The 23,574-nt window shown below is 32.0% G+C and overlaps 2 protein-coding genes across 4 annotated transcripts; one reads left to right on the forward strand and one right to left on the reverse strand.

The window, feature by feature from the left end:
- The first annotated feature begins 1,251 nt into the window (after positions 1 to 1,251).
- LOC18097045 (homeobox protein BEL1 homolog) lies at positions 1,252 to 5,203 on the forward strand. Of its 3 annotated transcripts, none has more exons than XM_024596394.2 (5): positions 1,252 to 1,596; positions 1,799 to 2,776; positions 3,191 to 3,573; positions 4,019 to 4,079; positions 4,263 to 5,203. In XM_024596394.2, exons 2-5 carry the CDS (start codon positions 1,859 to 1,861, stop codon positions 4,893 to 4,895), a joined length of 1,995 nt encoding a protein of 664 aa, XP_024452162.1. In that variant the 5' UTR covers positions 1,252 to 1,596; positions 1,799 to 1,858; the 3' UTR covers positions 4,896 to 5,203. The 3 variants fall into 3 exon arrangements, with proteins under 3 accessions (XP_024452162.1, XP_006385771.1, XP_006385773.1); XM_006385709.3 differs by having other exon boundaries at positions 1,252 to 1,592; positions 1,793 to 2,776; XM_006385711.3 differs by having other exon boundaries at positions 1,253 to 1,596; positions 1,793 to 2,776.
- Positions 5,204 to 14,506: 9,303 nt separating this feature from the next.
- LOC7497133 (uncharacterized) lies at positions 14,507 to 18,236 on the reverse strand. The gene is made up of 3 exons (XM_002304479.4): positions 16,936 to 18,236; positions 15,037 to 15,579; positions 14,507 to 14,921 (listed from the first exon to the last, which is right to left on the reverse strand). Exons 1-3 carry the CDS (start codon positions 17,842 to 17,844, stop codon positions 14,820 to 14,822), a joined length of 1,554 nt encoding a protein of 517 aa, XP_002304515.1. The 5' UTR covers positions 17,845 to 18,236; the 3' UTR covers positions 14,507 to 14,819.
- Between the last annotated feature and the right edge of the window lie 5,338 nt (positions 18,237 to 23,574).

A 23,574-nucleotide genomic window follows, 5' to 3' on the forward strand; every position in this document is an offset into this window, starting at 1 on the left:
AGAATTATATGCCTATGTGTATGGGCCAGGCTAGCAAATAATGGAGGGATTAGTAGCATGCTAGCTTGTATGTGCCCCGTAAAAAAGAAATTCAGGTCTGAGGAAATATTTTTACATTATTATTAAATCAAAAAATATAGTTGTTTCCAATTATTTTTTTATAAAAATAATTTTCCCATTCAACATGCTTGTTGTTTATTTTAACCAACATAATAGCTTTAATTAAAAGTGTTATGTATGTTTTAAAAATATATATAATTATTAAAACAAGATAACAAAAAAATATCAAAATAATATATTCATATCTTATGTAATTAAAAGCAACCAGTACAAAAATAACTAATAACCTCCGGTAGAAACTAGTTCAATTCAATGTTTGCTTCAATTGGGTATGATTGTATCCTAGCTCTATAATTAATTCAAATTAGGTTACAATCGATTTCAGTAAAATTCTCATAAGCAATTATTAGTATTATTATTTTTAGACCAGATACATAATGATTAAAAAGAAATTATTAAAATTTAAATAAAAATTTATAATAGAATTTAAAAATCATCTCAAAACTAAAAAATAAATGAATCTATTAAATTTTTTCAGGGTATAAAAAAAAAGCCAGCAAAGAACCGAGCACAAACACCTAACATGTTTTATTTTTGTCATCTACCTCTCATTATTTGTTTTTGAAGAAAAAAGTGACAAGTGACAGATTATTTGTTATAATTTTGAAAATAAGTACGTGAACTTGTGATTTTTTACTTGTCACGCGCGCTAATAGCCTGAGTTGTGACATGAATTTGTTATAAAATAATTACAAAAATTAATTAATATATTTTACAATATAGATAGTAAAACTCCATTAAAAAAAACACTAATATATGGCGTAGGTTAATGGTATGGCTTTATTAAAAAAAAAAAAGTAATTAATTAAAGCAAGCAAAAGAAAAAGTCATGTGGCGGCTTGTAGTTAGTGTAGCAGGCATAAGGGCGATTACTTCTTTCTATTGCTCCTGGTTTATGCGTCATCAGTGAAGCAGAGGAGTTCAATATATATATATATATATATATATATATATATAACTTTAATCACTATAAAATAATGATTTTAGGATATATTATTTTTCTTGGTTATGGTCATATTTTATTTGGCTGGTGTGAAATAATTGAGGGAATTATATGGTTTTCTTACTAGGAGAAGTCTATTTTGGATGTATTTATACCTTGCTGCATTGACCCACTTGAGCTAGCTATAGAGAGAGAGAGAGAGAGAGAGAGAGGCATATATCAAATGATGATCGTGGCTAGAGGGTCATCATCACTTCTATCTGATCTTCTATTTCAGAGAACATATATTTGATCTTTTTTCTTCTTCCTAGGTTTTGCTTTCATTTCATGGCATGCCATGTTGGCTTATTAAGAGAAGCAGACTGAAAAAAAAGGAGGGCTTTTTACCTCTCTTTGGCTACCTCCATTTTATCATAATTAAATCATCACCTTCTTCTTCCTCTTCTTCTTCATGTCTCCCCCACTGAGCAGCACAAACCCTCTTCTTGTATATTGATTCTTGACAAACAGCCACTCTTTCTTCCTTTAAGTAGGTAAAGTCTCCTCTTAAATTAGCAACAAAAAGTTACAGTTCTCCATTTGTTTCTTTTCTTTTTCTGGTTTAGTTAAGTATTAAAAAAATGGCAATTTCGTTGATTGCTCTTGCTTTATGATACTTGTAACTGTGTTTTAGTGCTGTGATTTCTTTGAGTTCTCTTATTATAGTGAATCTTGATCATGAAATTGTAGTTGCAGAATCAGCATCAGCTAAAAGAGGTAACAGCAATATAAAGAAGAGAAATTTCTTGGGATTACATGGCTAGAGAACCGTGTGAAGATAAGTCGAGGAACATGGTATCTTCAGGAAGTTTTTGTTACCCAGATGTTTCATCGAGTAACCCAACAATCCAAACCCATCTTGTGAATCAGATCCAAGGATATGAATCCAATCCGGAGATCTTCAACTTGACTACAGGTATGGAGATGATAGGGTTTTCAAAGAATCTACAGCACCAACAAAGCGACAGTAACTCTGTTATGTGGAAAGGTTTCTTTAACAAACCAGCAAACAACCACCACCCTGGTGGTCCTTCTTCTTCAAAGACGATTCATGAATCGACAAGTGGTGATTTTTATCAACATGAATTCAGCAAACCTGATTTCTCAACTGGGATTTCTGAGGCAAGTAATGAGAATCTAATGGTTGGGGCTGATCACTCAGCTCCTTGGCAAGAAAACAGGTTGCTTGTTGATGATTCTTCGTTGACATGTGTGTTTCCATGTGAAGGAAATGAGAGGCCAAGTCAAGGTCTTTCACTCTCTCTGTGCCCAAGCAACCCTTCCAGTATTGGGTTACATTCTTTTGAACTAAGACACACCCCTACTCATCAGAATCAAGATAATTCACAAGAAGAAATGAGGTTCTTTGGCAAATCTCCAGCAAATATACAGCAACAGATGATGCAGGATGGTTTTTTGAAAGCTGCAAATTTGCATCATCAAGCGCAGTTTCAGCTGAGGAACTCGAAGTACTTGGGTCCTGCACAGGACCTATTGAATGAGTTCTGTAATATTCGGACAAAGCAAGGTGATGCGCTAAAGCAAAAGCCACACAAGCCTAAACAGTTGGATGATGATCAGAATGGAAGTTCTTCAAGAAAGCAATCTCTTGAATCTCTTGAATTCATTGAATTGCAGAAGAGAAAGACAAAGATGCTTTCAATGCTGGAAGAGGTATATATGTTCGTGAACTCGTTTTAAAGTCTATAAAGATCCTATCTTTTTCGTTATTCCTTTCGACAAAGATAAAAAGGACACAACAACATGTTTCTTGTACCTTAATTACTGACAAGAAAGATTGAAAATTTTACTCTTGTTGTTGATTAGTTGTGGTTCTAAACTTCGTTCCTGAACTAATTTAGCGACTTGGGGCCTCGTCTTTTATGCCCCCATCATGACAATTCAAGTTTTTTATGTACTTTCAGAAACCTCTATTCCTTTATTTTCTTTTCATGGCATCTTTGTTTTCATCTTATTAATCTCCTTCTGTATGTATTAATCCTTGCTGAAACTCGTATTTTCAATGGCTAATAAAAACTAACTCAATTTTCACATCTATCTCTATCTCTTTCTTTTTTTATCTTTTAGGTGGATCGAAGATACAGGCACTACTGTGATCAAATGAAAACTATGGTGTCATCCTTTGAAGCTGTGGCAGGTACTGGAGCAGCCTCAGTCTACTCAGCTTTAGCATCTAAAGCCATGTCAAGGCACTTCAGATGTTTAAGAGATGGAATTGTGGCTCAAATTCATGCAACAAAGAAAGCTATGGGAGAGAAAGATCCTGTTGCACCAGGTACAACAAAAGGTGAAACTCCAAGGCTTAAGATTCTTGATCAAGCTTTAAGGCAACAAAGGGCTTTTCAACAAATGAGCATGATGGAGAGTCATCCATGGAGACCTCAAAGAGGCCTTCCCGAAAGATCTGTGTCGTTTCTTCGAGCTTGGTTGTTTGAGCATTTTCTCCATCCGTAAATATCTCTCTCTATCTTTGAGCTTCTACAAAATTTAGTGTCTATATAACTACACTACAAAGTAGATTTAATGAAAGAATCAAAGTTTTCTGCAAACAAAAACAAAATACAACACATGTTGTTGTGTTATAGCCCCAGTAACTTCTTTCATATGTTAAGTGTTAAGAAGGGTCTCAATCATTTTGCTTTCAAATACCTTCTTAGTCTCTACCCACCTCCATCAGATTCTTTTTTTTTTTTTTTTTCCTTTTTTTCATATTATTTCAATCATTTTAGTTCTCATTCTATGTACATATTTTAAATATTTGTGTGGATTTGATTCTATTGCATAGGACCCATATCTCTCACTCACACACGCAAGAGGAGTTAAGTAATAAACACATGTTGTTCTAGCCTCACATCAAGCTTAACCTCCATGTTTTTCATGGCAAACCTTTTGCAGGTACCCAAGTGATGTTGATAAACATATTTTAGCCCGTCAAACTGGTCTCTCGAGAAGCCAGGCACGTCCACATCTCTCTATAGATTATTTTAATCTTACATGAATTAATCTATATTATCGATGGGGCATAGCTTCATAGGATCCACAGTTTTGCTCATATGATCACAAATGTGATTACAATATGATTATGTGTATGATATTAATTTAATTATATGATGCCTCTTGTTCTTACGTCTTTCAATAGGTATCCAATTGGTTTATCAATGCAAGAGTGAGGCTATGGAAACCTATGGTGGAAGAGATGTATTTAGAAGAAACAAAGGAGCAAGACAAAAACATGGCCTCCTCGGATGGAGTCACTGATCTTGATGAAAATATTAATGGCCGGCCTAATCAAAATCCTTCTTCAACAGATCAAAAACCGACACCGGACCATCTCATTCGAATTGACTCTGAATGCCTGTCTTCCATTATCTCTAACCCAGATAAAAATGGCACCAACAAAAGCACTATATCATTTCAAAGCCACCACTTGCAACACCAACAACAGAGTTTTGGAAACTTTGGAAGTATGGATTTGGACTTTTCATCTTACAATCATCACGCGGCGGGTGGGGTTTCTTATGCTAATGATAGTGCTAGTAACCAGAACTTCAATGGTGGTGGTGGAGTGTCGTTGACATTAGGGTTGCAACAGCATGGAGGGAGTGGAGTGAGCTTAGCATTCTCTCCTGCCTCTCAAAGTTCTCTATTTTACCCTAGAGACCATATTGAAGATTGCCAACCAGTCCAATACTCACTTCTAGATGGTGAAGGACAGAATTTGCCTTATAGGAATTTGATGGGAGCTCAGTTACTGCATGACATGGCTGGATGAAAAAAAATTGCTTGATCGGACATTCGGTGAGGATATTGCCGGAGTTATTACTAAAGGATGGTGATGGTTGCTAAGTAGTTTTAGGTGTAGATAAATACTCCATACGTATCTACATAAAGCTACCCTAGTTAGTTAAAAATACTGTGGACATTAGTTCCATAGCTAGAATAGTTTTGCCTTCTTTTTTTTTGCATTGGAAATTAAGAACTTGTTTATTTTATGAGAGGCTAATTTGGAATTGCAAGTGATCGATGCAAGGTAATTCAGGTATTTCTTCCCTCTTTTGGGTAGAATCAGTTTTTCAAGAATTTTATCATGTTTTATTTTCTAAAGTTACGTAGATGTCTCTCTTTCTTTTTCTGTTTAGTAGAGTAGTTGTGATTGTTTTTTAAAATATTTTTTATGAAAAAATATATTAAATTAATATATTTTTATTTTTAAATTTTATTTTTGATATTAGCGTGTCAAAATAATTTAAAAACACCAAAAAAATATTACGAAGCAAAGAAAAAAATAAAAAAAAATTAATTTTTTTAAAAAACATTTTTAAAATATAAAAATAAACATGATCAAATAATTGCTTAGACTGAGTGATTGAATGCTCTTGTTTAAGTGGTGATTTCAAAAAAAAATTATAATGGTTTATTATAGCTAGATATTTGTTTTTTATTTGCTAGACAAAATTAAGTTAGCAACTCAATTTGGTTGGACCTCGGTTTTGGAGATTAAGACAATTGCTATACATGGTGGTCCCTAATTCATCTTCATGAAGGTGATCTTTCATGCTCATAAGAATTGCTTGCTTAATGATTTGTCCACTTTGGCTACTGCTTTTGCTGATGGAAAGGTGCTTTTTTTACCTTCCTTTTCGACACGGTGTGATAGCTAGAGGATTTTCTAGGATTATATGCTCCTTCAAGTGGAAAACGCAGCTCTTCCGGGGAAGGTTTTTATTAATTCCTGCCCTTAATATTATTCCCATGATTGAAGATCATGAACTTGTTGAGGTAATCAACATGAGTAGCTTTTTTTCAGTGGGAAAACAAGTAGTGGCCTTCTCGATTCTTGATTTCGTAATAGAAGTTTTAAGTATTTTTTAGCATTAGCAATGGTTTTAATTTTGTATCGCGTGCTAATTAATTAAAGAGCTACATAAATATAACTATGTAGGAGCAAGATTAGGCAAAAATGCGTGAAGATTATATATGCTCCCTTAAGAACAATTTGCATTACCGATTAATGCATTTTCCAAAAAGGTTAGGCCATCATAACTCTCAGGGGGGATCGGAGGAGCTAAAAAACAACATCAGCACTTACATTAGCATGGTAATTAATCTGCATGACCCAACGTTGAAAACGACTTTACTAAAGGCATAGGGCAATAGTTTTTTTTTTTAGTTTTTAGTTTAATGTGGGTGTCCGGGCCAGCTTGCGCGTACCTCGACTAATCATGCAGATGTTGTAAAGTGGCTATCATATGAGCAACCACAGGGCTCGAACCTGAGACCACAGAGAGAGCAAACCTCTTGGTCTCAAACTCTTACCACTGGGCCACCACCTGGATGGTTGCATAGGACAATAGTTAATTAATCATATGGGAGCATTAATTAAACAATAGTTACTTAAGCATATGAGAGCATTAATTAAATCAAACAAACAACAATTAATTTATGCTCTTTTTGCTCAAACAGAAAGTGGGAAAGGTTTTAGTGATTCATGCATTACCTTTGACGCTGACGCTGATGATTATCATTTTATATGCTGTAACGCTTCAATCATTTACTTGTCTTATGAAAAATGTGTGCCTAACTGGCTACTCATCCTGAAGGTGACATCGCTAAAAAGCATTATGTTTTTTTTTTATATCGCACACATGCATTGAAGGCATAGAGTCCATTCTACTGTTTGTGAATATCTATCTTGAAACTCCTCCTTGTTGAAGAATCTAGCTGAATTATTATACTAATTAACTGCAGATCATGCTGGTGGGATCGATCCATTCATGTAATGGATGGAAAGTTTCTCTACAAGTCATTTAACAGTGGTGATTTTGCTACACCTCCAACAGTGCATTTCTGCTTTGCTGAGCAGCTTATTAATTATTACAGTATTGAGGTATGCCGTTATAAGAGAAAACATGGCATGGTAAAATCACCATCTCCCATTTAATTAGGCAAAACAAGGGATGGGTGCCCAAGTGTACATGATCTTAAACAAAAGCCTACACCCAACAACACATGACTAGAGAGCCAAATCCAGGAGGACTGGAAGGCCAAGCCTCTGTGCTTTTTTTTTAAATGAGTCGATGTCATGAATATATTTTGGTTATTTATGATCATCAAAACATAAAGGTTCAAGTTTTTCGGACCTTCAAAATCTTACTTTTAATTTATTTTCATTTTAAAATACCCTAAAATATATTATAAAAACCTCAATAATTCTATTTTCAACCCCAAAACATCCTATAATTAATCTAAAAAACAAAAATCAAACAGAATAAAAAAAAATACAAGCCATGATTTACATTTTTAAACATGGTTAAAGAAAAAAATCACCTCATTTGAACTCTCATCTCCTAGACTAATTAATTGATACTGGTCTTTCTCTCTCTTTTTTTTTTTAATGGCAACTTTCTCTCTTCTTTCTCAACAATTAAGGATTGAAACATTACAAAAATAAAGGTAAGAACTCAAAACTATAGGAACCAAATAATGTAAAAATAAAAAATTTACGAGACCAAATGAAATATTTTGCAACTTATAAACGATATGTGCGTGTCATGAGTTTGATATTTCAAGCTATATTCTTCTGTCGAGTTGAAAGCATAAGCAGGACTAAAATTAACCAGGTTCACATTGGGCCTAATAACCCCACCATTAGCAATAATTGAGCCCAAAAGTAGGATATAGACTTTCTCTCGGGCTTGGAGCTTGGACGTTGGAGCTCTATCTAAACCCAGTCCAAGTCTGTTTGGGCCACTTAATTGACCATCTTGTTTCAGGCATCTCAGCTTCATAGATCAACAGGAGTCTAAAAAGTTCTACAAAATTATTTTTCTAGCTGACTCATACAGTCTAGGATTTTTATTTTATTTTTCTGTTTCGACAGGTCCAAGGCTGTGTTCAAGGACAGTGGCCCAGGACCCCTTGTTTTTAAAATGCCAACCAGGTTCTGGACAAATTTCTCTTGCCTACTATAATCATGCACCGACCACATGCAGGCCCACTCTTGATCATCTTGATTTGCTTGTCTGTTATTTTATTTTTTGTCTTGTAATAAAAAACAATAGTCTAAAAAAAAGGAGGCTAGCTTTGAAAGAAATCTCTTCCCAGGCCAATAATGCAACATCTGAAATCGGCTTTTCAAGGGTCTGACCGTACCTAGTGGACCGATGTATGCTCACAATTCAATTATAGAGCGTACAGTCGATGTGACCCTAGAAAAATTTCAATTCAGGTCTTTTCTATTGGTCGCACCTCAATTCACGTTTGCATGGCCCGTATCTCACCGTATTTTCATTCTTCTACAGCATCTCACGTAGACATCCTGTAAGATTACGATTACGATTACGATTACGATTACGATTACGATTACAAATTATTAAAATTAAAATGCTTCGGTGCATGCACCAAAGTCTCCGTGCGTGCATATTACAGGGGAATGAAAATGTAAAATGAAACTTTTGCTATTGTTAAATAAAATTATTTAACTTTTCCATAAAATCTATTTACTGTTATTATATTAATTGAAGACAAATTAGTCTATTAATATTTTAGAAGAAGAATAAGATAATTTAAATACCATTAAAATTTTAAAAACTAGGGTCCAAAGGATTTTTTTTTCTTTTAACTTTTTTATTGCACAATGAAATAACTACATTGTCCTTAAAAGAAAAGGTTTTAAAACTAACTTCTAGTATTTTCATCATGGTTTTTTAGTTATAAATAAAATGAATGAAAAGCAATTTATTTTTTTAAGAAATAAAAAAAAAATAATAGTTAGCACATGCAACACACACGTCAGTGAGTGGCAAACATGCACACTCTTTAAGAGGTGCATGTTGCGCCTCCCGACATCCAAACATCATCTTCTACGACTACATTGGAAGCATCACAACTTCCTTTTCCCGCTGATCAAGTGTATGCGCATAACGGCGCAACGTTTCTACTTCGATGGACTTTGTTTCTTTCCCTTCTTCTTCTCTCTCTTCTCGTCTAGAATTTCGAGTCAACCCTTTAAAAATTTAAATGTGTCATGTCAATTTGAATTTGTATCAATCATGGTCCTTATTATTTTTATTGCTATTTATCTTACTTTTAATGCATTTTGAAGTTGATTTTTTAAAAAATGTTATCCATCACCTTTTTATTTCCATTTAGTTTTTGTATTCAATTGATTTTTTTTTCATTTACATCCTTTGACATTAGATTATTCAGCTTTAAACTTTGTGGTTTTCCTTGCTTTTCCTTTTGGACTCTGATCTCATATCCAAAGTTACGAGTTAAGTCAAGTTAACCTGGGTTGATTCTTGTTTTTTTTTCAATGTTTTTGTAATTGATTTTTTTCTGTTGTCTTTCATCATTTAGTTGTATTGAGAGCTGACCTCCATTGTTTTATTTAGTTTTTTTTATATGAAGTTATTCTGATCTCATGATGGGGCCATGAGTTTGGCATACTAACTCGAGTTAGGTTTTTTTATTCTTTTTCTTTAAAAAAATTAAGTATGTCCCTTAACGTTTGATTTGTTGATAATCAAACTTCAAGTTTTTTTATTTATTTTTCTCAACATAAGATTATCTTATTCTTATTTAATTTTTGTTTTGTTATCAAATAAGATCATTGAAATATTTTAATAATATTTAGAAGATATCTCTTTATAATGTGAGTTTTTTTTATTAGTCATTTACTTTTTTTATTGTGTTTGTTTTTTTAATCATATTATTAAATTAACCAAGATTATTAAACTTGTTTAAATCAATAATCTGAGTTTTAAATTTTTTTTTCTTCATTAAAAATACTATTATTACCTGAAATTTGTTTTTACAGTTCATAATATAGAACGAACCACCTCTCTCTATCCAGTGTATAACGAGAAGGAAGGGACAAAATAGCAAAAATGTGGTGCTCCCATTATTATTATTTTACTGCAGTCTGTTAATTACCATGCTAAACTCTCCTCGACAGTGGATGATTGGGTCAAATTTAACACACATCACTCATCAATGTTTACTTCCCATCGTATCATCCAATCCTTTTAACAAAACACAACTCATGAAAAATGACAAGAGACAGAAAGATCTACTCAAACTACCTTAATTTATCAAAGCAAGTCCCAATATTATCCTCTTTTTATGAATTGAGTACTGATGCCGTTGTCCCCTGCAAACACCTCTCTTATTATTATTATTATTATTAAAATTATAGAATCTGAGAAAAACCATATAAAAACTTTACAGCAAGAAAATAATTAATTAAGTATTTTATCCACATTAAATGTTTTATAAGGAAAGTTTTTCAAAAAACTAAACATAAGTTCATACATAATTATTAAAAAGGTAACCGCTCATGTTATCATAAACGTATATAATATTATTTGAAGACTATACCATAATCGAATAACTATTTAAATATTAATAGGATAAATTTATTTAAATTACATCCTATTATATATATATATATACATATATATAGTGTCATTAATATAACTTGTAAGGATATAATTTAAAATAAATAAAGTTTTGAGGACCAAATTGGGAAAAACTTCATTCATCTACTCCCAAAACATTGTTCATTTATTGTAAATGAATCGGACCCATTGGAGAGATTTGCTTGAGAAATAAACTCCCCGGCAAAAAGGATTACTCATCCATTTACAAGAGAATTATACCTTACTTATCGAGTACCTCATGAGAAAGAAGGTTTGAACAAGACGCCATACATTATTGTGAATTTATGCCGCAACTGATCATGCCTGAAAATATACTGTTAATTTTCACAGCAAGAGGGGACAAAGATCCGATACTGAAATCATAAATGGGCTGGTACAATAATTGATGATACTCGTGGAAGAGATGGGCCACCGATCAAGGAATAGCTAGGGCCCACCTCTCTGTAAATGAGAAAAACTCTTCCTCTGGGCGCTTTCCGGGGAAAACCATGGCGGTGAATTGAAGATCCCTTCTCCTTCCTAGATCTTACCTACCTTGAGAAATTGCGGTGTCTAAAAAGGCAGTTGGAGCTTGGAGGTGGTAGCTGGTGGAATTATTGCAATCATGGGACATGAATTCTTAGAGAAAGCAATGTTGGAAAAGTAGTTTGACATTTTACATATTTTATGTGAATTTTGGACCGACACTTTTGGCGTGTTATGACTATGTTTCCTTTTGTTTTTAGGTTATTGAATTTCAAGAACTCGTGATTAGTTTCTGTCATTTTAGTGCTGGTTAGATTTGTGATATATTCCTCAACAAGATGCATGGTTCCCCTGGAAAGAAGAGAAGAAGAAGAAGAAGAATGCATGGTCTCAAAGTGGCACGCAGCGCATAGTAGCAATCAATACATCAAATTATTAAGTTAATGTATGTTTATTGTTTCAGTGTAGAGAAAGACAGAAAACATGAATAGAAGGAGATATAAATTTATCTCTAATGTATCAAAAAATTTATTTTTTTTATTTTTTAATTTCTAAAATATTCATGCAAAAAAAATTTAATTTTAAAATTATTCAACTAAGACATGAAATAATAAAAATTGTTATTATTATTGTTTTAAAACTCGACCCGATAATCAACTTAGGACAAGACCCTAATCACAAGTTGAGAGAGTCAATTTAGGTTAATTCTAAATTTTTTAAAAGGATCAAAACAATATTATTTTAACCAAATTGTTTTTTTCAAAAAAAATTAACGGGCTTTTTACTCGGATTTTACCTTGAATAGATTGAGTAGTAAATCGACTGAGTTTTTTATTGAGTTAGATCTAGTCAATCATTTTTTTATTTAAAGAAAAAACTAAATCAATCTTAGCCTCGAGTCGACTAGGTCCTAAATCGACCTATCAAACTAATCCTAATTTTATAATTTGAGTTATTATATTATTATTAATTTTAATATTCAATATAAACTATATGTAAAAAATAATATTATATTCTAAGATATATAGAATGATTTTATCTTCCAACAGGCACTTAGTGTTATCTCTTTGCTTCCATCCTTCCGGCGAAAAATATTCCTAAACCCGCGCCCATTTAAAAAGCGCCCTTCGGAAGCAACAGGAAACAATAATAAATAAATAAGGAATCAATTGGTCCCTTGCCCCGCTATAGGCTCTTTCTTTGATCGAGAGGCTCAATCATGCTCCATATAATGTTTTTTTAAATTGTGATAGATTTTTCTTTTTATAATGTTTTTTTATTTAAAAATATATTAAAATAATATAATTTTTTATTTTTTAAAATTTATTTTTAATATCAATAAATTAAAAAAATTAAATTATAACCAATTTTTATTAGAGCCGCGATACCAAATCAAATTTTAATGTCGGTCACTTCTCAAACTAAAGGTCAGGGACCCTGTGGTGAGCTCTGTGTCCATTCCTGAATATTTCGCACAACGCTGCAGATAAGATGCTAAAGTTAATTTATCACGTCAAAAAAAAAAAAGAAGCGTTGCCTTTAAAAAACGTCTTCGATAATTATGTTTGAGAAACGGAAAATGGTGTTTATATTTAATAAAACAAATTTAAAAAATATATAAACTTATAAATAAAAAATTATTATTAACACTAATTAAATATTATATATGAGAAATTGATTTTTTTAATATAAACAAAAGATAAATGTACATACAAATATTTTATCTCGATATCATCTTTTTTATATATATATGTTTTTATTTATTTTATCTTAAAAGTTAATTTTAGTTGGAATCCACGGTGCATTTATATCCATGGCTCTTTTAGTTTTTATTTTATTTTATTTTTATTTTAATAAAAGTAATACTAAAAGGGAAAGAGGAAATGCCATGGATGACATGATTGAGGGGTCAAACAGGAATCCAAAGCTTCTTACCAGTCACCGCACTCCACACCATGCTACGAGTAGAGTTAAAAAGTAAATTTGCAAGGCAAGAGAAAAAGGTTCTAGAGCTGTGGATATGTTAAAACTTTTAAATTAAGAACTAAAAAGACGATGTTTGTGTTTTATGAAATGAAATTGAAAAATATATGAATTGTTAAATCATAGAGAAAAAATGGTTAATACTAATTAAAAATTAAAACAGGAAGGTTATCTTCATTGTAGAGAAAAATAGATATACATAATAATTTTTTATATAATTACGTGGGTGACTTTTAAATTTTTTTATTTAATTGTGAAGCCATAAAATAAATATTCATTAAAAAAAATAATTCAAACTATGAAGAAAAAATGTATTTTTCAGTCAAAATTCTCTCTTTTCATTCATGTATTTTTTTTTTATTAAAAACACATTTTTTATTAGCATTATGGTTTATTGAATGAAATATTAAGGCAGTTAAAATTAAAATTAGAAAAAAAATCTATTAATTTAAAATACATTGTAAAAATGTATCTCTCTAATCAAAAACTTCTTTTTCATATTCATGGATTTCTTTTTTTCTTTTAACAAAAGCATGAATTATTTTATTAGAAGTATTATTTTTTAAATTAAAACTTATCATAATCTTAAAAGCAAGTTAAAAAAAATTATAAATCAATAATTTTGATGTAAAACATTAAAAAATGTATAATGTGAGAAAAATCATATAAAAATTCACAATAAAAAAATAAATATTTCTATCCGCATTAAATGTTCATGAGGAAATTTCTTTATCCGCATTAAATGTTCACTTACCAGACTTTCCAACGACCTCTGTACCATTATGTTCCTGTTCTACAAGAGTTGGAAGGACCTAAATGCAAAGAAATTAAAATTGGTGATTGAAATGTAAGAAGGCTACAATTTCAAGGAATTGAAAGGAAAAATGAGCTATGAACATTAACGTGAACAGGGAAATGAAGAGAAGAGTTACAGTAAATGAACAATAAAAGCTTCGAATCTTTTGGTTTCTTTTATATTTAATGGCCAAACTTTCCGACAACCATTATTCCATACATTTTATTTATTTATTACTTATTTTTATTCAGAAAAAAAAAGAGAGGAAGTGTAGCCTTTACCAGACTTTCCAACTACCTCTGTACCATTACGTTCCAGTTCTACAAGAATTTTTTAAGAATATTTCTCCCATTTTTATTTTTTTGGTGATATTTCATTGCACTGGGAAATGTTTAAGGCGTAGCTTTCCTTGCGGCTTTCACAAGCCAATCAGCTGCCATTTGCATTCCTACCCTCATGCTTCACCAGCACCTTGATACTGGAGTTATTTTTGGAGAGGTAGAAATGGTTATATCAAGTTAAAGAGATCCATCTGATCTCTGATGGAACATGGCAAGGCACCATGTATTGCATGCACATGGGGACATGATGCTGCTGTGCTCAAATTGATCCCATGCTCAACTTTCTGTCATAAATTACTATTTCCCTCTGTTTATTTATGCCATATGCTCTGTCCAAGGGAAACAAGGATACTGTAGGTACAAGCAAGAATCATGATAGATTTTGATAGAATTAAGGGCAGCACATGCCTTTTGGTAAGGCTATATCTTAGTCTCTAAAAATAAATCAAGTAATTGAAAACTACATCTAGCACATGTATAAAATGTGTAAGCCACAGTGTCTTATATATGAACATATTTCTTTTCTAATGATTCTTTGGAAAGGGCTACACTGGAATACAGTTACACGTACAAAATTGGTAACTAAAGAAATAAATTAAAGAACCAAGAATTTGAAAGGGAAAGAAGGGAAAAGGCTCCTATCTTGAAACTTTTCACTTACCCCCTCCACCCTATACTTCACTGATCTCGTCATCCCTGCAGACACCCACATTAATCATGACACTTCCTTTCTTCTTTGAGTTCATTACACGGCAGCAGTTTCTTCTTGGAGACTGCGAATTACATGCACAAACAAAGCCACAGAGCCCCCATGTTACTCTTTCTGGATTTATCAAATACAGGTTTAATGGTGCTAGTGACGAAGTAAACAAAATTAGAGCTACTTACTCTATCCCATAAATGAGGATCAGGCTTCTTGTGAACCACAATTGTCTCAATTTTGTCAGGATCGGCCATCTTCCACTTGCATGCAGGATGTGGGACGTAATGCCTGGAATACTCGCTCACTGTTGTGTTAAGTGAAGAATCAAATTTGACCTTTGACAAGTAAAACACGAAGGGCTTTTGGCAAGGGTTTCGGCTGACTGGTCGAGTGTTGAATGCATATGCTGTGTAATCTGCTTTTCTGTACCAATTCAAGAATGTTCTTGAAGGCATTTCTATCTCGCGGGGTGAAAAGACCCCTCGGAAAATTTGAACTGCAAAGCCCCATGAAACAGAAACGGTCCACCTCTTGGATTTATCATAGCAAATGGATTGCTGCATTAACCCTGCAGAGTCAAGCTTCATTGGCACTGTTAACCATCGAAGGGCTTGAACTCGAGTTGCATTTGGGAAAATGGGCTCAACAACATCAAGATGATGCAACGAGACCAAGGGTGTAACAGGATGCGCTGCAAGGAGTCCAAACAGGTTCCCATACACATCATACTGACAGGCAACACAAAATATTAGAATCACTATTTCAATGGCAAGGATCATACTTCAGAAACTAAAAATTTCATAAAAACATAGAAGGACAATATAAATATAATCAATGCCCCTGAGTGGATAAGCCCTCTTTCCTGTCAACTAGCTTCATCAGTTGGAGTTCATTCCATATTTTGCAAAACAAATGATACAAGATGTCAAGAACCATACAAATCAAGCAGCTATTATTGAGCTCCTGATTCAAATAATGAATTTTGTCTCACTAATGACAGTGCTTTGCGTCCAAGCAACCCTTTAAAATTGCATGGAGCACACCATATGCACGCAATTGCCAGCACAATTTGTCCCATAATTTGCCACACAAGAAAAGCCTGAAAGTGGTTAAAAAGTTATCTTCTCTTGATATGGCCTACTATTTTTTATAAACTTTTCCTAGATTGCCAGACATCAAAACAAACTGCCTATTGCCCACTATAAGAAATTTGTGCCAACAATATCAAAGATGCCCCATTAGAGGGCATAGCCCACGAACATACTATGCTAATTATGTGGTTCCTTTTACAATCAGCAAATATGTACACCCTATATCAAGACGAGTTTCTCCAGTCTCCCCAGCAAAATCAGCAGAATTTTCTGTCCACTTTCTGGTTAAACGAGTGCGACATACACGAACTCAGAATGCATGCAGGTAGTTATACAGGCATGGTGAGGGGCAAAACTAGGTCCAAGTCCAAAGTACACGCGGGACCCAATCCGACACCCTACAAACTCATCAATGGACAGGACATCTTATTGAGTTAATTAGGGTTGGAACTCAGGACTCGAGAGTTTACGGACCAATGTTAGCACCTAGAATAAAGTGGCCAAACTCACGAGTCACAATTCACAGTTCACAATTCAATGTCCATTAACATCTCCCTGAAATTGCCTGAAAAAAAAAAGTCTTGAAAATGTAAAAAGGGAAAGAATCCTGCTGAACAACAATTAGCATTGCCAATGAGCATGTAGCTCAAGCAGTAGGGTCCCCTCCCCCAAGAAGAGTTCTTATGTTCGAGCCTCTCTTTTGTAATAATAATAAAAAAAAAACAGGTAGCATTAAGTGCGCCTTTTAGCTCCATCGCCAAGCTACTTCACGCAACCAATATCGGCCGATATATCGGCAAATAATCTAAAAACAGAAGAATCCAGAGTTTTAAGGCGTCCACCTGCCACTGGGTTTGTATAGTAAACTGGACACTCCCAATTTGTTAACACTTAACACCATCAAGGCAGAGAAATCAAAACCAAAAAACACCAAACAAAACCCACAAAAAGACATCACCTAGAACAGTGAAAAACAGCAAGAAATTCAATTACCTGGTGAAAGCCAACTTCTTTAGTGAGGGGGACACCGAGTTCAGCCATACAAGCCTGCATTCTATCATCAGATCCATAAAGCCCTGGGTATCTCTGTATACATCTATCCTGCATCTTATCAAGAGCTTTCGCTAACGGATAACTAACAGCAAAACCACCTCCACCATAAGCCATTCCATAAGAAAAGTAAATGTTTTGCAAATGAGATTCTGATAAGCTTCCAATATAATAATACTGATTATGATCATACTTTCTCAAGATTCTCACAAGATTCTCCGCAATAAAAACAGTGTCATCATCTCCCATTACAAACCACCGCACATTTTTTAGCCCGAGACGCAATGTTTCGGACACGATCCGGGAGATCCTGATTGCAGACCTATGACCCTGTTTGTTTGTGTAAGAAAATCTTGATGTATCACTCGAGATTTTAATTGGTGGCAAATTGTTGTCTTCTCTTCCTTGATTCTTCACTTTGTCGTCTAACCAAACAATGCCTCTCATTTCTTGAGGTTTAAACCAAATCTTGATGTAATTTTGTCGCTGTTCCCATAACTTAGCAGACGCTGCAATACCAAAAACTATGTGTTGTAACCCAGTTTCTTGACGGGGTTCATGATTTTCTCTTCTGTGAATGGCTAGAGATGTGTGATTTTGAATCAAAGGTAAGGAATTGTTGTGGGAAATTGCAGAAAGATGACGATTTGTAGTGAAGGGTTCATCATTGCAAGCACGTGAAGTTGAAACAAGCTTGAGTGTGTAAACAACATAAGAGACTGAAACAAGGAGGATTAGCCATATCATGAGTTTTGGTAAGGTTCTTTGTGGCCCGGAAATTGGGTTAGTAGATGGACTTCTCATTTGATCCCAGATTATCTTCTCTGGATCTTTCTGGGCATTCAATTTCATGGTTTCTTGTCTTTTTTTCCTTCTCTTACCTCTCTCGCTTTGTAAGAACACTTGTCTTGTTTTTGGTTTTGAGGTTGTGGGCTACTTTTTACAGCTAACAAGCAAAAGAAATGTGAGTTGAAAGATGTTAAATTTAGGAGAATCTAGGAGGGTTTTCTGCTAGATTGGGGAGATACAGGTGCATGGGAGAGAAAATGGAGCTTGAATCTAGCGAGAAAATAAATTGAGGGACTCGAATGAATATAAAAATCCATGTGAAAACTTAAAACCCAGAAAGAGAAAATGAGGGAAGGCGAAAGAAAGTGAGGTCAAATTTTTGGGAGGTGGGGGATAAGGGAATTCAATTACAGTAGAGGAGAGAAGGTAAAGATCAGATTAGACTGAGAGACCATGCAGAGCTACCAGGGTGCACCCTCACTCAGTTAAGAGCTGCTTTCTCAAAAAGTTTTTTTAAAAAAATATTTTTTTATTTTAAATTAATATTTTTTTTATAATTTTAGAACTTGATATGGATAATTAAAAATATATTTTAAAAAATATATATATTATTTTAATATATTTTTAAATAAAAAATATTTTAAAAAACATTTATTACTATGATCTCAAATACTAATTATATAAAAATGTTATATTGCCTTTATTTTTCTTTTATTTATAAACATTGAGGCTGATATCTGAATTTATTTAATAAGTAAAAAAAAGAGAAATGTTCAATAATAAAAAAATAAATTATGGTTTTTATGTGGTAACTCTATTCTATAAATTTTGTGTTGCTTGTATTTGTTGTTTTTCTTGTGTTGTTCTTGCATGTATCGGTTGCTATTAAAACTTAACAATTCCTACTAGTTAATTATTATGTATTGTTTAATAATTATAGATGGAAAATGTGGTTATAGAATAAGACATTCTCGTGTTAGAGGGATAAAGTATTTCTTTCTTGAAAAAAAATATTCAAGAACCAGTGATATAAAACATATAAAGAAAGATTACAAAATTAACATGTCAGTTAGTGATAATAAAGTTATAAATGCAAGTTGAAGAATTGTCATGTTTAAATAGGATACCAATACATACGGTAATTTATTTTTCCATGGAAACCAATCATTTAAATCTTATAAAATCCACATTTTAGTATTTATACATTGACACTTCGGTCCCTATGAAAATTTACTATCAAATAATTACTTGTAAATTATTATTTTTAATTAAAGAAAAAAAATTGCATGTTTTGTGAGGGAATACTAATATTTTGGGGGTTGGGTTGGTTGTTCGAAGCGTGTGAACGGAAGATGTGGAAAGTGATCTTGCTTGGGTCTTTGTCTTCATGTCTGGTCCTCCAGAAGCTACAGGTAACCGACTTGTGAAAACTATGGACATCGTTTGTTATTATGGTCTGTTTTTTTTAAAAAACTTATTTTTTAATTTTAAATTAATATTTTTTAATATTTTTTTATAATTTTAATTTATTAATATTAAAAATAAAAAAATATTATTTGAATACTTCTATATTACACTCCGAAACAGACTTTAATTGTACAAAGTATATTATGAGAAATTAGTCATATGCACCTTCATAAAAAATTGCCATAAACAATTGAAGAGGAGAAAAAACATTCTTTGTTTAAATATATGGATTTAAGTGCTGGTAATTTATCTTGAAATCTAATAAAAAAAATTAGTCTCGATTTAACAAAAGTGGGTCGGAAAAAAATTGATCATTAATTTAAACAAAAAATTATGGAAAATATGTCAACGTTCTAATTATATTTTTCACCTGAAATACATGTTTTTTTTAAAAAAAATATATTATGCTCTCTACCTTTAACTAATCATTGTTTAAATCACAAATGTATTTTCAAAGTTAAATAATGTGTCAACCAAAAATATAAGGCAATATTTTTTTTAGTGGTGGTGGTGATGAGATGATAGTGATAACATAACGGTGATAATAAAAAGAAAAGTTGTGATGACAGAGATATAGAGATTATAATTAAAATAGTTTGATGATATTATAACTGAATTATTATTTGTAAATTATTTTATAAAATTTTATGAGTTGAAAATATTTTTTAGTAAATAAATTAATTTTGAAGATTAATAGTAAAATATTTTACATTAATTAATTTTCCTGCAAGATATTTAAAAAAAATAAATACAGGAAAATATTTGTTAGAAAACCAAAACAAAAAAATTTAAAAATATTTTATTGTAAAATATACTCCACAAAACAGACGGATCCTTACCGCGTATTCTTTCCGCCTTGAAGATTCAAACCCGAAACCCGTTCCTTAAGGAAAGAGTGTTGCAGTCGATAAAGCTACCGTATATCTGTCTTCTATAGATAGAGACCGAAGTACATAGGAAGTGTTACTTTATGAGGTGGCATGAAAGGTTCGAACAGTAATTATCAATCCAACGTATTAAGAAAGGGAAAGGAAAATGATCATCATTGGTACTCTAGAAAGCCTCGTCAACTTAGAGCGTGTAATTAGGTTAAAATAATTTTGATGCCTTGTGTTGCGAAAGATAATAAAATTTGCTATAGGTTAAAAATTTTAAAAATTAAAAATACTTTAATTTTAAAGAAATATTTAGAATGTTTAATTTTATTCATCAAGGTTTTATTATTAAAGAGTCATTACAACTTTTTAAATAAAAAAATTAAAGAACCCTGATGTGAATAGGAAAACATAATAAGATAAAAATAGAGATTTGTGCTCTGCTCCAAAATTTCTCAAAACCTATAAGATTTTAATAATAAATAAATATTATAATGAAAATAATTTAGTCTAAAGTAATAATATTTATCGAATTTCAATATGTTTCATTTCATGTTTTGTTTTCTATCCCATAACTTTTTATGATAAGAACATGCATCACCTTACACATCAGTTCAATAATTTTTGTAAAATATCCCTGGTTGACACCAACCCCACATGCTTCTCCACCGGAAGAAAACTAATAGTGGATTTGATACTGGAGATGTTTTTGAAGTATATTTTTTTGTTTGAAAATATATTAAAATAATATTTTTATTATTATATTTTAATATTTATTTTTAATATTGGTATAGTAAAATGATCTAAAATTATTAAAAAATTAATTTTAAGTAGAAAATTTAATTCTTTTGAAAACAATTTTTCAACCGCAAATACAAACAGGACCTATCACGATGAGATGTCAACAATTGTGTGATCTTTATATATCTAGCGCATCATTAACATTAATTTAGGTGGTGTTTAAGATTGTGGTGTAAAGTGCTTTTTAAAATATTTTTTTTATATATTTTTAATATTAAAACATCAAAATAATAAAAAATATTAAAAATATAAATTTAAAGTTTTTTTAAATAATAAAATATAAAACATATACGGTAGAGCTACACTTATAAATTGTACTTTAGTGCCTCAACAGTTATCTCTCTCGTTTGTCTTTTCATTTCAGGGGTTTTTGAAATTACAGTAGCAATTATTTTTTAAAATATTTTTTACCCGAAAATACATTAAAATAATATTTTATTATTTAAAAAAAATTATTTTTGACATTATCATATCAAAACGATGTGAAAACATAAAAAATAATTTAAAGCAAAAACAAAATTTATTTTTTTAAAAATATTTTTAAAACGCAAAAATAATCATTTACTTTGCAATAAATGATTTATTGATAATATAGAGTAGAATATTATATGGAGTATATTATTCTATTAATTTATTGCATCCTATTCGCACTATGAGTACATAAATTTTCTGTTGTAAAAACTCACATTAGAGATTTCATTTTCATAAGAGATTTCGTCAAAATAAGCATTTACAATGGAATTACCTATGAAATTTTATTTAGGGTTCTTAATTTTAGTTCTTGATTAACTAATAATTTAGAGAATGACTTTGGCACCAAGCACGTAAATTGATGGAGCATGGTTTTTGAAATTACACTGTGACATTTGTTTAAATGGAGGGATAACGTGTGCTTCAAAAATAAGTTGTATTTTGACAATTGACTGTATGTTTGTTTTTAAATGTTAGTATACGAGAATTAACAATATAAACCTAATGCAGTGGAATATCTATAAAAGAATTTAAAATAGATGTTAAAAAAAATTGAATGAATTAGATTTTCAATTTGCAATATATTCAAGAACAAATTAAATATAATTTTAAAGCCCAACAGCACCCAACTGTATGCCGTGTGCATGTTAATGTGTTCCGAGTCAAAAATGGAGCCCGCAGAATAGTGGTTTTTAGTAATTTGTGGGAAATTGTTGATGGTTAGTCCGAAAATCACTCGGGTCTCCCAAGAAAAATTACAATTGGTGTTTTTTTGGTTGCCAGGAGGACTGTTGACTCCTCCCGTACAATTGACCTGTCTTTTATTAGAACTTCGAGGGCATAATAATCCATAGATAAAGTTACTTTATACTAAAGTTATTTATATTACCATTTATCTGCTTATTTTATACACTGCAAAGTGCAAACATGTCCGCGTGATAAAAACTCACTACTAGTTCCTGATTGGGAGAAGTTGTTAAGCTGGAACCCACAAAAGAGAAGAAAACTCGCCACGTTGACAGTGATGGAAAGAGAGAAGCAGTGACAGCGCTCACCAATGCCCAAAACTTGTCAAATCCCGTTGACCTTCAACTTTTTTTTTTTATTTAAAAAATAATATTTAATTGAGTTGTGTCGTGTGTCGGCCAGCTTTCGGAGGGATTCGAGTGTTATTGATATTGCTTTAAAAAATATTTTTGGTTTGTTTATTATTTTAAATGTGTTAAAAATATATTTTTTTAAAAAAAATATTATTTTAATATATTTATGATAATGTGTTAAAAATAAATGTTAGAGAAGACCATGTATGGAGTAACAGCAGCTGGAAATCAATTAATAGCAGCTGGAAATCAACCAAATGTTTATATATATATATATAAAAAAAAAAAGAGTTTTTTTGAGACGTTACGTCTAATAGGAGATACATCCGTCTCTCCCGCCTTTCACTTGGGATTTTGTCAAAGGTTATGGTTAGATTGGGTGGGACAATCTCACCGCTTGAACTTTGACGTGTAAACTATAGAGTGGTGACAGCCAACTGTATTTGTGGTGTCGTTTTATACAAGGTGCTGTGTCATGTTATTTCGCCTTATAGACATAGCACTCGCTTTAAGCCCATGTCCAGTGGGCTAGCACTGTTGGCCACCGTTGGCCCGTGCATAAGACATTAAATTATTTTTGATATTATATAGATTAATTAATTTGTTCTTGTGTCTACTTACTTGCATGCTGTTCTATATTGTTTTTTCAGGGAACTATATCATGTCAAATATGATCCATATTGTGTTGTGTTTATGCTTTACATGTATCAATCAATTCTATATTTAACACTACTCGCAACTACATATATAAAATCCATTTTGTGTTGATAGCTATTATTATTTTTTTCATTGTAAATTGCAAGAACAATGACAATCTAATGGCTGAGTTAAGAGGCAGATCCTAACGGAACAATAGCGAAAGAAAGAAGAATATTATAAACCCGTTGCCATTCTAAACAAAATCGCTTGGCAGAAAATTTGGCGCCAGAAGGAAATGGCTGACCAGCATTTTAACAATTTGGATTGTTGTGTTGGCCGCCCGTCAAACCAAAATTGTGCTCCGGCGCATATTTAGACTTTAATTACTGCGCCAGCATTTTTAACATCAAGAGACTTTTGAACTGTTCATTCATATTTGG

Source organism: Populus trichocarpa, chromosome 3 (assembly GCF_000002775.5).
Source record: "Populus trichocarpa isolate Nisqually-1 chromosome 3, P.trichocarpa_v4.1, whole genome shotgun sequence".
In the NCBI taxonomy this organism is placed as follows: Eukaryota; Viridiplantae; Streptophyta; class Magnoliopsida; order Malpighiales; family Salicaceae; genus Populus; species Populus trichocarpa.

Coding starts and splice junctions, on each gene's coding strand:
- LOC7497133 (XM_002304479.4), bottom strand. CDS start 17,844: ATGAAATTGAATGCCCAGAAAGATCCAGAGAAGATAATCTGGGATCAA. Junction 15,580..16,935: donor AAGAAGTTGGCTTTCACCAG/GTAATTGAATTT, acceptor GTTGCCTGTCAG/TATGATGTGTATGGGAACCT. Junction 14,922..15,036: donor ATCCTCATTTATGGGATAGA/GTAAGTAGCTCT, acceptor TGTAATTCGCAG/TCTCCAAGAAGAAACTGCTG.
- LOC18097045 (XM_024596394.2), top strand. CDS start 1,859: ATGGCTAGAGAACCGTGTGAAGATAAGTCGAGGAACATGGTATCTTCA. Junction 2,777..3,190: donor TGCTTTCAATGCTGGAAGAG/GTATATATGTTC, acceptor TTTATCTTTTAG/GTGGATCGAAGATACAGGCA. Junction 3,574..4,018: donor TTTGAGCATTTTCTCCATCC/GTAAATATCTCT, acceptor AACCTTTTGCAG/GTACCCAAGTGATGTTGATA.